Here is a 14,083-nt window from a genome sequence, read left to right on the forward strand (position 1 = left end):
TCTGCTCACCAGAGCACTCCCAGGAAACAGAATGCCTGAGGGAGGCTCTGCTGACCTCTCGATCCCGGCTTCAAGAGCTGGAAATGGAGCGGGAGCACCAAAAAGTGGAACGGCAGCAGCTTTTGGAAGACTTGAAGGAGAAGCAGCAGGAGATCTTGCATTTCGAGGAGGAACGACTATCTCTCCAGGAGAAAGACTCCAGGTTAGAGGGAGCCCATTGATAAGGAAGGTGGCCCATTTTCAGATTTAGCAAAAGGGATATTGGCAAGACGGTTAATGGTTTTTGGAAACCTCAATATCCCCTCCGCTATTACGGATTTATGGGTAACTTTGAACAGAAGGAAGGACTTCTCTGGGAATGTCTTTTTCACTCCAAAGTTGAGAGAGTATAACCCTGTTATGGAAGTCTTCAGCATATCAGATTCTGGAGAAAGTACATTCTCGTGCTTCCAGTTAGTTTTAAGATATTAGTCCCGCTATAACCTAGGAAGCTTCTACACCAGCCATGATGCTAGTCCCCAGCGTAAACCCTGTAACTGCTTAAAAAGAAAAAAGCAATGTGGGACAGTAAGAATACAAGGTAGTGTGTCCTAGGTATGGTAGCTAATGGCATGACTCCAAGCACAGTTACTTTACCTTCCAAGCCTCTGTTGCCACATCTGTAAAATAAAAGCGATGGTCTTCATGACCCCTGAGTTGACATCTAGGGCTAGAATTCTATGATGCAGAAGTTGGCTCACAACCTCTTGCCCTGGTGGGGCCCCACCAGCTCAGCGGACCCTTGCTTCTCCCCTGACAGGCTGCAGCATAAGCTGGCCCTCTTGCAGCATCAGTGTGAAGAGAAACAGCAGCTTTTCCAGTCCCTCCAGTCAGAGCTACAGATCTACGAGGCACTTTATGGCAATTCCAAGAAGGGGCTGAAAGGTATGTTTTCCCTTCTTCCCCACCCTATGAGCTTCTTGCTCTTGCTAAGGGTCCTGGTGAAGTCTTTACCTTGGGAGTTGTGAAGATCTTGGAAACCTATCTTTCTCTGTCTCAGAAAAAATATCCTCAGTCATTGAGGATCCCAATAAGAACAGAGGGGAGCTCTCACACACAAAGCCCAGAGGTTGGTGACGTGAGCAAGATCCAGCCTCGACATCCTTAAAAATAGGCCACAAGAGTCGAACTATATCCACCTGCATGGTCTGAGACAAGTTAATCAAAGTCCAGATTATACAGTAATTCAAAAAAAAATACGCAGAACTGTCCTGGTGATATCATCATTTGAAAACGTCTTGAATGCTGTGAATTCTGACCACCCATGCAGCCCATGTTGCAGAAAACCTGCTCTTACCCCAGTGAGAAAATTAAACGTTTTTTTAAAGAAATTTTTATTCTGGAATTTTTGTCAGAAAAATAATTTGCAGATATATTCTGCAAGTCTTTTTAGTGTCTTTTTTTTTTTTTTTTTTTTTTTTTTGCGGTACGCGGGCCTCTCACTGTTGTGGCCTCTCCCATTGCGGAGCACAGGCTCTGGACGCGCAAGCCCAGCGGCCATGGCTCACGGGCCCAGCTGCTCTGCGGCATGTGGGATCCTCCCAGACTGGGGCACGAACCCATGTCCCCTGCATCGGCAGGCAGACTCCCAACCACTGCGCCACCAGGGAAGCCCTTTTTAGTGTCTTTGAAAGACAAAACTTTTAAATTTTGTTGAAGGTCAATTAATCAAATTTTTTGTTTTATTATTTATGCTTTTCTTTATGCCTAGCTAAGAAATCTTTGTCTATCTCAAGATCATAAAGATTTCCTTGTATTTTTCTTCTTGCAGTTTTATAGCTTTTGCTCTTATGTTTAGGACTGCATTTCATTTTGAGTTACTTTTGTATGTGAAGTGAGAAAAAGGTGAAAGTTCTTTTTTTCCCATATTGATATCCAGTTTTTCCAGCACCATGTGTTACAAAGACTACCATTTTTCCATTGAATTACCTTGGCAGCTTTGTTGACAAGCAAGTGACCATAACTTCTGTTAATAATATTTTGTAATTTTTAGTATATTCATCTTTCATATTTTAACTTATACATAAATATTTCTCATGTGTGTGGGATACATGTGTGTGGGATAATATTTTTATTTCAATTGCCAAATAATTGTTTTTTTTGCTAGGATATAGAAACACAATTGACTTTTCATCACTATGACTACCTTCTAATTGCTTGGCAATCTATTGAAAACCAATTGCCAAGGCAAAAAAAAAATCACTTCTCAATATATGTGTGAGTCTATTTCTGAATTCTCCATTCTGTTCCATTAATCAATATGCCTATTCTTACACCAATACCAAGCTGTCTACATTGTTAGAGTTTTATAGTAAATTTTGAAATCAGGTTGGGTAAGTCTTCATACTTTGTTCCCTTTTTATTTTTTATCTCTTTTTAAAAAAATTTTTAAATTTATTTTTTATATTGGAGTATATTTGGCTTACAATGTTGTGTTAGTTTCAGGTGTACAGAAAAGTGACTTAGTTATACATATATCAATTCTTTTTCAGAATCTTTTCCCATATAGGTTATTGCAGAGTATTGAGTTCCCTGTGCTACACAGTAGGTCCTTGTTGATTATCTATTTTATATTAAAGTGTGTATATGTTAATCCCGACCTCCTAATTTATCCCTCCCCCCCAACCCTTTCTGCTTTGGTAACCATAACTTTGTTTTCTAAGTCTGTGAGTCAGTTTGTTTTGTAAATAAGTTCATTTGTATCATTTTTAAAGATTCTACATGTAAGTGATATCATATGATACTTGTTTCTCTGTCTGACATACTTCATTTAGTATGATAATCTCTAGGTTCATCCATGTTGCTGCAAATAGCATTATTTCATTCTTTTTTATGGCTGAGTAATATTGCATTGTATATATGTACCATATCTTCTTTTTTTCTTTTTAGACATTTTTTAACATCTTCATTGGAGTATAATTGCTTTACAGTGTTGTGTTAGTTTCTGCTGTATAACAAAGTGAATCAGCGATATGTATACATATATCCCCATATCCACCCTCCCTTGCATCTCCCTCCCACGCTTCCTATCCCACGCTTCTATGTGGTCACAAAGCACAGAGCTGATCTCCCTGTGGGATGCAGCTGCTTCACACTACCTATTTTACATTTGGTAGTGTATATATGTCAGTGCTACTCTCTCACTTCGTCCCAGCTTACCCTTCCCCCCCCAAGGGGGAAGTCCCTCTTGTGTGTCCTCAAGTCCATTCTCCACGTCTGCGTCTTTATTCCTGTCCTGCCCCTAGGTTCATCAGAACCTTTTTTTTTTTTTTAGATTCTATATATGTGTTAGCATATGGTATTTCTTTTTCTCTTTCTGACTTACTTCACTCTGTATGACAGTGTCTGGGTCCATCCACCTCACTACAAATAACTCAATTTCGTTTCTTTTTTATTTTATTTTATTAACGTCTTTATTGGAGTATAATTGCTTTACAATGGTGTGTTAGTTTCTGCTTTATAACAAAGTGAATCAGCTATACGTATACATATATCCCCATATCTCCTCCCTCTTGTGTCTCCCTCCCACCCTCCCTATCCGACCCCTCTAGGTGGTCACAAAGCACAGAGATGATCTCCCTGTGCTATGTGGCTGCTTCCCACTAGCTATCTATTTTGGTAGTATATATAAGTCCATGACCCACTCTCATTTCATCCCAGCTTACCCTTCCCCCTCCCTGTGTCCCCAGGTCCATTCTTTACATCTGCCTCTTTATTTCTGTCCTGCCCCTAGGTTCTTCATAACCATTTTTTTTCCTTTAGATTCCACATATGTGTGTTAGCATCCGGTATTTGTTTTTCTCTTTCTGACTTACTTCACTCTGTATGACAGACTCTAGGTCCATCCACATCACTACAAATAACTCAATTTCATTTCTTTTTATGGCCAAGTTAATATTCCATTGTATATATGTGCCACTTCTTCTTTATCCATTCATCTGTCGATGGACACTTAGGTTGCTTCCATGTCCTAGCTATTGTAAATAGAGCTGCAGTGAACATTGTGGTACATGACTCTTTTTAAATTATGGTTTTCTCAGGGTATATGCCCAGTAATGGGATTTCTGGGTCATATGGTAATTCTATTTTTAGTTTAGTTTTTTTGAATTTTTGTATTTTATTAATTTTTTTATACAGCAGGTTCTTATTAGTCATCAATTTTATGCACATCAGTGTATACATGTCAATCCCAATCGCCCAGTTCATCATATTTTTAGTTTTTTACAGAACCTCTGTGCTGTTATCCATAGTGGCTGTATCAATTTACATTCGCACCAAGAGTGCAAGAGGGTTCCCTTTTCTCCACACCCTCTCCAGCATTTATTGTTTGTAGATGTTTTGATGATGGCCACTCTGACCGGTGTGAGGTCATACCTTATTGTAGTTTTGATGTTCATTTCTTTAATGATTGGTGATGTTGAGCATCCTTTCATGTGTTTGTTGGCAATCTGCATACCTTCTTTGGAAAAATGTCTGTTTAGGTCTTCTGCCCATTTTTGGATTGGGTTGTTTGTTTTTTTGATATTGAGCTGCATGAACTGCTTGTATATTTTGGAGATTAATCCTTTGTCAGTTGCTTCATCTGCAAATATTTTCTCCCATTCTGAGGGTTGTCTTTTCATCTTGTTTATGGTTTCCTTTGCCGTGCAAAAGGTTTTATGTTTCATTAAGTTCCATTTGTTTATTTTTGTTTTTATTTCCATTTCTCTAGGAGGTGAGTCAAAAAGGATCTTGCTGTGATTTATGTCAAAGAATGTTCTTCCTATGTTTTCCTCTAAGACTTTTATAGTGTCTGGCCTTACATTTAGGTCTTTGATCCATTTTGAGTTTATTTTTGTGTATGGTGTTAGGAAGTGTTCTAGGAAGTGTTCTAATTTCATTCTGTTCAATGTAGCTGTCCAGTTTTCCCAGCACCACTTACTGAAGAGGCTGTGTTTTCTCCATTGGGTATTCCTGCCTCCTTTAACAAAGATAAGGTGACCATATGTGCATGGGTTTATCTCTGGGCTTTCTATCCTGTTCCATCATTGATCTATATTTCTGTTTTTGTGCCAGTACTATACTGTCTTGATTACTGTAGCTTTGTAGTATAGTCTGGAGTCGGGGAGCCTGATTCCTCATGTTCCGTTTTTCTTTCTTCAGTTTTGCTTTGGCTATTTGGGGTCTTTTGTGTTTCCATACAAATTGTGAAATTTTTTGTTCTAGTTCTGTGAAAAATGCCTTGGTAGTTTGATAGTGATTGCATTGAATCTGTAGATTGCTTTGGGTAGTAGAGTCATTTTCACAATGTTGAGTCTTCCAATCTAAGAACATGGTATATCTCTCCATCTGTTGATATCATCTTTAATTTCTTTCATCAGTATCTTATAGTTTTCTGTGTATAGACCTTTAGTCTCCTTAGGTAGGTTTATTCCTAGATATTTTATTCTTTTGTTGTAATGGTAAATGGGAGTGTTTCCTTAATTTCTCTTTCAGATTTTTCATCATTAGTGTATAAGAATGCAAGAGATTTCTGTGCATTAATTTTGTATCCTGCTACTCCACCAAATATATTGATTAGCTCTAGTAGTTGTCTGGTAGCATCTTTAGGATTCTCTATGTATAGTATCATGTCATCTGCAAACAGTGACAGTTTTACTTCTTCTTTTCTGATTTGGATTCCTTTTATTTCTTTTTCTTCTCTCATTGCTATGGCTAAAACTTCCAAAATTATGTTGAATAATTTGGTGGGAATGGGCAACGTTGCCTTGTTCCTGATCTTAGAGGAAATAGTTTCAGTTTTTCACCATTGAGAACGATGTTGGCTCTGGGTTTGTCATATATGGCCTTTATGATGTTGAGGTAGGTTTCCTCTGTACCTACTTTCTGGAAAGTTTTTTTTTTATCATAAATGGGTGCTGAATTTTGGTGAAATCTTTTTCTGTATCTGTTGAGATTATCATATGGTTTTTATCCTTCAGTTTGTTAATATGGTATATCACACTGATTGATTTGTGTATATTGAAGAATCCTTGCATTCCTGGAATAAACCCCACTTGATCATGGTGTATGATCCTTTAATGTGCTGTTGGATTCTGTTTGCTAGTACTTTGTTGAGGATTTTTGCATCTATGTTCATCAGTGATATTGGCCTGTAGTTTTCTTTTTTGTGACATCTTTGTCTGGTTTTGGTATCAGGGTGATGGTGGCCTCGTAGAATGAGTTTGGGAGTGTTCCTCCCTCTGCTATATTTTGAAAGTGTTTGAGAAGGATAGGTGTTAGCTCTTCTCTAAATGTTTGATATAATTCACCTGTGAAGCCATCTGGTCCTGGGCTTTTGTTTATTGGAAGATTTTTAATCACAGTTTCAATTTCATTACTCGTGATTGGTCTGTTTATATTTTCTATTTCTTCCTGGTTCAGTCTCAGCAGATTGTGCTTTTCTAAGAATTTGTCCATTTCTTCCAGGTTGTCCATTTTATTGGCATATAGTTGCTTGTAGTAATCTCCCATGATCCTTTGTATTTCTGCAGTGTCAGTTGTTACTTCTTTTTCATTTCTAATTCTGTTGATTTGAGTCTTCTCCTCTTTTTTCTTGATGAGGCTGGCTAGTGTTTTATCAATTTTGTTTATTTTCTCAGGGAACTAGCTTTTAGTTTTATTGATCTTTGCTATTGTTCCCTTTATTTCTTTTTCATTTATTTCTGATCTGATCTTTATAATTTCTTTCCTTCTGCTAACTTTGGGGGCTTTTTTGTTCTTCTTTTTCTAATTACTTTAGGTGTAAGGTTAGGTTGTTTATTTGAGATGTTTCTTGTTTCTTGAGGTAAGATTGTATTGCTATAAACTTCCCTTTTAGAACTGCTTTTGCTACATCCCATAGGTTTTGGGTCATCGTGTTTTCATTGTCATTTGTTTCTAGGTATTTTTTTATTTCCTCTTTGATTTCTTCAGTGATCTCTTGATTATTTAGTAGTGTATTGTTTAGCCTCCATGTGTTTGTATTTTTTACAGTTTTTTTCCTGTAATTGATATCTAGTCTCATAGCATTGTGGTTGGAAAAGATGATTGATATGATTTCAGTTTTCTTAAATTTACCAAGGCTTGATTTGTGACCCAAGATATGATCTATCCTGGAGAATATTCCATGAGCACTTGAGAAGAAAGTGTATTCTGTTGTTTTTGGATGGAATGTCCTATAAATATCAATTAAGTCTGTCTTGTTTAATGTGTCATTTTTGTTTCCTTATTTATTTTCATTTTGGATCATTTCATTTGTTTCCTTATTTATTTTCATTTTAGATGATCTGTCCATTGGTGAAAGTGGGGTGTTAAAGTCCCCTATATGATTGTGTTACTGTCGATTTCCCCTTTTATGGCTGTTAGCATTTGCCTTATGTATTGAGGTGCTCCTATGTTGGGTGCATAAATATTTATAAGTGTTATATCTTCTTCTTGGATTGATCCCTTGATCATTATTTTAAAGTCTATTTTCTCTGATATGAGAATTGCTACTCCAGCGCTCTTTTGATTTCCATTTGCATGGAATATCTTCTTCCATCCCTTCACTTTCAGATTGGATGTGTCCCTAGGTCTGAAGTGGGTCTCTTGTAGACAGCATATATACGAGTCTTGTTTTTGTATCCATTCAGCCAGTCTGTGTCTTTTGGTTGGAGCATTTAGTCTATTTACATGTAAGGTAATTATTAATATGTATGTTCCTTTTACCATTTTCTTAATTGTTTTGGATTTGTTTCTGTAGGGCTTTTCCTTCTCTTGTGTTTCCTTCCTAGAGAAGTTCCTTTAGAATTTGTTGTAAAGCTGGTTTGGTGGTGCTGAATTCTCTTAGCTTGTGCTTGTCTGTAAAGGTTTTAATTTCTCCATCTAATCTGAATGAGATCCTTGCTGGGTAGAGTAATCTTGGTTGTAGGTTTTCCTCTTTCATCACTTTAAATATGTCCTGCCACTCCCTTCTGGCTTGCAGAGTTTCTGCTGAAAGATCAGCTGTTAACCTTATGGGGGTTCCCTTGTATGTTATTTGCTGCTTTTCCCCTGCTGCTTTTAATATTTTTTCTTTGTATTTAATTTTTGATAGTTTGATTAATATGTGTCGTGGCATGTTTCTCCTTGGATTTATCCTGCCTGGGACTCTCTGCACTTCCTGGACTTGATTGACTACTTCCTTTCCCATGTTATGGAAGTTTTCAGCTATAATCTCTTCAAATATTTTCTCAGTCCCTTTCTTTTTCTCTTCTTCTTTGGGACCCCTCTAATTCAAATATTGTTGCATTTAATGTTGTCCCAGAGTCTCTGAGACTGTCCTCAATTTTTTTCATTCTTTTTTCTTTATTCTGCTCTGCAGTAGTTATTTCCAGTATTTTGTCTTCCAGGTCACTTATCTGTTCTTCTGCCTCAGTTATTCTGCTATTGATTCCTTCTAGAGAACTTTTAATTTCATTTATTGTGTTGTTCATCATTGTTTGTTTGCTCTTTAGTTCTTCTAGGTCCTTGTTAAACAGTTCTTGTATTTTCTCTATTCTATTTCCAAGATTTTGGATCATCTTTAGTATCATTACTCTGCATTCTTTTTCAGGTAAACTGCCTACTTCCTCTTCATTTGTTTGGTCTGGTGGGTTTTTACATTGCTCCTTCATCTGCTGCATATTTCTCTGTCCTCTCATTTTGTTTAACTTTCTGTGTTTGGGGTCTCCTTTTCTCAGGCTGCAGATTCGTAGTTCCCACTGTTTTTGGTGTCTGCCCCCAGTGGTAAGGTTGGTTCAGTGGCTTGTGTAGGCTTCCCAATGGAGGGGACTGGTGCCTGTGCTCTGGTGGGTGGGGCTGGATCTTTTCTTTCTGGTGGGCAGGGCCATGTCTGGTGGTGTGTTTTGGGTTGTCTGGGAACTTACTATGATTTTAGGCAGCCTGTTAACAGGTGATGTTGTCTTCCTGTCTTGCTAGTTGTTTGCCATGGGGTGTCCAGCATTGGAGCTTGCTGGTCGTTAGGTGGAGCTGGGTCTTAGTGTTGAGATGGAGATTTCTAGGAGACCTCTCGCCAATTGATATTACATGGGGCCAGGAGGTCTCTGGTGGTCCAATGTCCTGAACTTGGCTCTACCACCTCAGAGGCTCAGGCCTGACATCAGGCCAGAGCACCAAGACCCTGCCAGCCACACAGCTCAGAAGAAAAGGGAGAAGAAAAAGATAGAATAAAAAATTAGTAAGGTAAAAAAATTTTTAAGGTAATAATAATTAAAAAAAGAAGAGAGCAACGAAACCAATAAACAAATCCACCAATGATAACAAGTGCTAAAAACTATACTAAGATAAACATAAAAACCAGAAACAAGTCAAGTGCAGGCAATAAGCCCCAAGTCTACAGTTGCTTCCAAAGTCCATCCCCTCAATTTTGGGATGGTTCGTTGTCTCTTCAGGTATTCCACAGATGCAGGGTACATCAAGTTGATTGTGGGGATTTAATCTGCTGCTCTTGTGGCTGCATGGAGAAATTTCCCTTTCTCTTCTTTGTTCGCACAGCTCCTGGGGTTCAGCTTTGGTTTTGGCCCTATGTCTGTGTGTACGTCGTCCTCAGGCATCTGTTCCCGCCCAGACAGGACAGGGTTAAAGCAGTGGCTGATTAGGGGGCTCTGCTCACTCATGCCAGGGGGAGAGAGTGGTATGGTAGTCATAATTGGAATGCAGGTTGAGCCTGCAATGGCAGAGGCCGGCGTGATGTTGCAACAGCCTGAGACGCACCATATGTTCTCCCGGGAAAGTTGTCCCTGGATCATTGGACCCTGGCAGTGGCAAGCAGAACAGGCTCCTGGGGGGAGGTATGGATAGTAACCTGTGCTTGCCTACAGGATTCTCGGTGGCTGCAGCAGCAGTGTTAGAGTTTCATGCCCGTCTCTGGTGTCCGAGCTGATAGCCATGGCTCGTGCCCATCTCTGGAGCTTGTTTAGGCAGTGCTCTGCCTTCTGCAGGCAAATGGGGAAGGAATCCCCTCTCCTTGGACACCCTGAAACAATGGTCTCTTGCCTCTTAGGAAGGTCCAGAGTTTTTCCCGGATTCCCTCCTGCCTAGCTTTGGTGCACTAGCCTCCTTCAGGCTGTGTTCACACAGCCAACCTCAGCCCTCTCCCTGGGGTCTGACCTCCGAAACCCAAGCCTCAGCTCCCAGCCCCCACTTGCCCCGGAGCGTGAGCAGACAAGCCTCTCAGGCTGGTGAGTCCTGGTCAGCACCGACCCTCTGTGTGGGAGTCTCTCCACTTTGCCCTCTGCACCCCTGTTCCTGTGCTCTCCTCTGTGGCTCCAAAGCTTTCCCCACTCCCACCCCCACTCTCCACCAGTGAAGTGTCTTCCTAATCTGTGGAAACTTTTCCTCCTTCACAGCTCCCTCCCAGAGGTGCAGGTCCCATCCCTATTCTTTTGTGTTTGTATTTTCTTTTTTTCTTGTGCCCTGCCCAGTTATATGGGGACTTCCTTGCCTTTTGGGAAGTCTGAAGTCTTCTGCCAGCATTCAGTAGGTGTTCAGTAGGAGTTGTTCCACATGTAGATGTATTTTTGATGTATTTGTGGGGAGGAAGGTGATCTCCACGTTTTACTCCTCCGCTATCTTGGAAGGTCCCCCACCTACAATATCTTTTTTTTTTAACATCTTTATTGTAGTATAGTTGCTTTAAAATGTTGTGTTAGTTTCTGCTGTATAATAAAGTGAATCAGGTATATGTATACATATATCCCCATATCCCCTCTCTTTTGCATCTCCCTCCCACCCTCCCTATCCGACCCCTCTCGGTGGTCACAAAGCACAGAGCTGATCTCCCTGTGCTATGCAGCTGCTTCCCACTAGCTATCTATTTTACATTTGGTAGTGTATATATGTCAATACCACTCTCTCACTTTGTCCCAGCTTCCCCTTCCCCCTCCCCATGTCCTCAAGTCCATTCTTTATGTCTGCGTCTTTATTCCTATCCTGCCCCTAGGTTCATCAGAACCTTTTTTTTTTTTTAGATTCCATATATATGTGTTAGCATAAGGTATTTGTTTTTCTCTTTCTGACTTACTTCACTCTGTATAACAGACTCTAGGACCATCCACCTCACTACAAATAACTCAATTTCGTTTCTTTTTATGGCTGAGTAATATTCCATTGTATGTATGTGCCACATCTTCTTTATCCATTCATCTATCAATGGACAATTAGGTTGCTTCCATGTCCTGGCTATCATAAATAGTGCTGCAATGAACATTGTGGTACATAACTCTTTTTTTTTCCTTTTCAAATTAATTATTTATTTATTTTTGGCTGTGCTGGGTCTTCACTGCTGCGTGTGGGCTCTCTCTAGTGTCGGTGAGCGGGGGCTGCTTCTCCCTGCATTGCATGGGCCTCTCATTGAGGTGGCCTCTCCTGCTGTGGAGCACGGGCTCTAGGCATGCAGGCCTCAGCAGTTGCAGCACTTAGGCTCAGTAGCTGTGGCTCACAAGCTCCAGAGCGCAGGCTCAGCAGTTGTGGTACACGGGCTTAGTTGCTCTGCAGCATGTGAGATCCTCCCAGACCAGGGATCGAACCCGCGTCCCCTGCATCAGTAGGTGGACTCCCAACCACTGCGCCACCAGGAAAACCCCATAACTCTTTTTGAATTATGGTTCTCTCAGGGTATATGCTCAGGAGTGGGATTGGTGGATCATATGGTAGCTCTGTTTTTAGTTTTTTAAGGAACCTCCATACTGTTCTCCATGGTGGCTGTACCAATTTACATTCCCACCGACAGTGTAGGAGGGTTCCCTTTTCTCCACACCGTCTCCAGCATTTATTGTTTGTAGATTTTTTGATGATGGACATTCTGACCAGTGTGAGGAGATACCTCATTGTAGTTTCAACTTGTATTTCTCTAATGATTAGCAATGTTGAGCATCATTTCGTGTGCTCTTTGGCCATCTGTATGTCTTCCTTGGAGAAATGTCTATTTAGATCTTTTGCCCATTTTTTGCTTGGGTGGTTTTGTTTTTTGATATTGAATTATATCTGCTGTTCCTATATTTTGGAGATTAATCCCTTGTCAGTCACAGTGATTGCAAATATTTTTTCCCATTCTGTGGGGTGTCTTTTCATTTTGTTTGTGGTCTCCTTTGCTGTGCAAAAGCTTTTAAGTTTAATTAGGTCCCATATCTTTATTTTGGGTTTTATTTCATTAGTCTAGGAGGTGAATCCAAAAAGATATTGCTGCGATTTATGTCAAAGAGTGTACTGCCTATGTTTTCCTCTAAGAGTTTTATAGTATCTAGTCTTACATTTAGATCATCAATCCATTTTGAGTTTATTTTTGTGTATGGTGTTAGGGGATGTTCTAATATCATTCATTTACATGTAGCTGTCCAGTTTTCCTAGCACCACTTATTGAAGAAAGTACCTTTTATCCATTGTGTAGGCTTGCCTCCTTTGTTGTTGTTTTTTTTTCTTTATTTTTTATTTATTTTTTTGCTTTATAACAAATTTAATCAGTTATACATATACATATGTTCCCATATCCCCTCCCTTTTGCGTCTCCATCCCACCCTCCCTATCCCACCCCTCCAGGCGGTCACAAAGCACCGAGCTGATCTCCCTGTGCTATGCGGCTGCTTCCCACTAGCTATCTACCTTACGTTTGGTAGTGTATATATGTCCATGCTGCTCTTTCACTTTGTCACAGCTTACCCTTCCCCCTCCCCATATCCTCAAGTCCATTCTCTAGTAGGTCTGTGTCTTTATTCCTGTCTTACCCCTAGGTTCTTCATGATATTTTTTTTCTTAAATTCCATATATATGTGCCAGCATACAGTATTTGTCTTTCTCTTTCTGACTTACTTCACTCTGTATGACAGACTCTAGGTCCATCCACCTCATTACAAATAGCTCAATTTCGTTTCTTTTTATGACTGAGTAATATTCCATTGTATATATGTGCCACATCTTCTTTATCCATTCATCCAATGATGGACATTTAGGTTGTTTCCATCTCCGGGCTATTGTAAATAGGGCTGCTATGAACATTTTGGTACATGTCTATTTTTGAATTATGGTTTTCTCAGGGTATATGCCCAGTAGTGGGATTGCTGGGTCATATGGTAGTTCTATTTGTAGTTTTTTAAGGAACTTCCATACCGTTCTCCATAGTGGCCGTACCAATTCACATTCCCACCAGCAATGCAAGAGTGTTCCCTTTTTTCCGCACCCTCTCCAGCATTTATTGTTTCTAGATTTTTTTTTTGCTTTATAACAAATTTAATCAGTTATACATATACATATGTTTCCATATCCCCTCCCTTTTTGTGTCTCCCTCCCACCCTCCCTATCCCACCCCTCCAGGCGGTCACAAAGCACCGAGCTGATCTCCCTTTGCTATGCGGCTGCTTCCCACTAGCTATCTACCTTACGTTTGGTAGTGTATATATGTCCATGCCGCTCTTTCACTTTGTCACAGCTTACCTTCCCCCTCCCCATATCCTCAAGTCCATTCTCTAGTAGGTCTGTGTCTTTATTCCTGTCTTACCCCTATGTTCTTCATGACATTTTTTTTCTTAAATTCTATATATATATGTGTTAGCATACAGTATTTGTCTTTCTCTTTCTGACTTACTTCACTCTGTATGACAGACTCTAGGTCCATCCACCTCATTACAAATAGCTCAATTTCATTTCTTTTTATGGCTGAGTAATATTCCATTGTATATATGTGCCACATCTTCTTTATCCATTCATCCGATGATGGACACTTAGGTTGTTTCCATCTCCGGGCTATTGTAAATAGGGCTGCTATGAACATTTTGGTACATGACTCTTTTTGAATTATAGTTTTCTCAGGGTATCTGCCCAGTAGTGGGATTGCTGGGTCATATGGTAGTTCTATTTGTAGTTCTTTAAGGAACCTCCATACTGTTCTCCATAGTGGCTGTACCAATTCACATTCCCACCAGCAGTGCAAGAGTGTTCCCTTTTTTCCACACCCTCTCCAGCATTTATTGTTTCTAGATTTTTTGATGATGGCCATTCTGACTGGTGTGAGATGATATCTCATTGTAGTTTT

The 14,083-nt window shown here is 39.9% G+C and overlaps 1 protein-coding gene across 20 annotated transcripts in view; it reads left to right on the forward strand.

Annotated features, from left to right (window-relative positions):
* The window catches only part of PDE4DIP (phosphodiesterase 4D interacting protein), a gene marked incomplete at both ends in the record, with an annotated part of 223,864 nt that overhangs the window by 190,126 nt on the left and 19,655 nt on the right, over nucleotides 1-14,083 (forward strand). For all 20 annotated transcript variants that reach the window (XM_082614143.1, XM_082614148.1, XM_082614149.1 and 17 more), the window contains 2 exons: nucleotides 13-202; nucleotides 800-924. In XM_082614143.1, the coding sequence (XP_082470269.1) occupies nucleotides 13-202; nucleotides 800-924 (315 nt within the window). The remainder of the gene's footprint in view (nucleotides 1-12; nucleotides 203-799; nucleotides 925-14,083) is intronic.

The sequence above is a fragment of the Mesoplodon mirus genome (assembly GCF_964341445.2).
Source record: "Mesoplodon mirus genome assembly, chromosome: 3".
NCBI lineage: Eukaryota > Metazoa > Chordata > Mammalia > Artiodactyla > Ziphiidae > Mesoplodon > Mesoplodon mirus.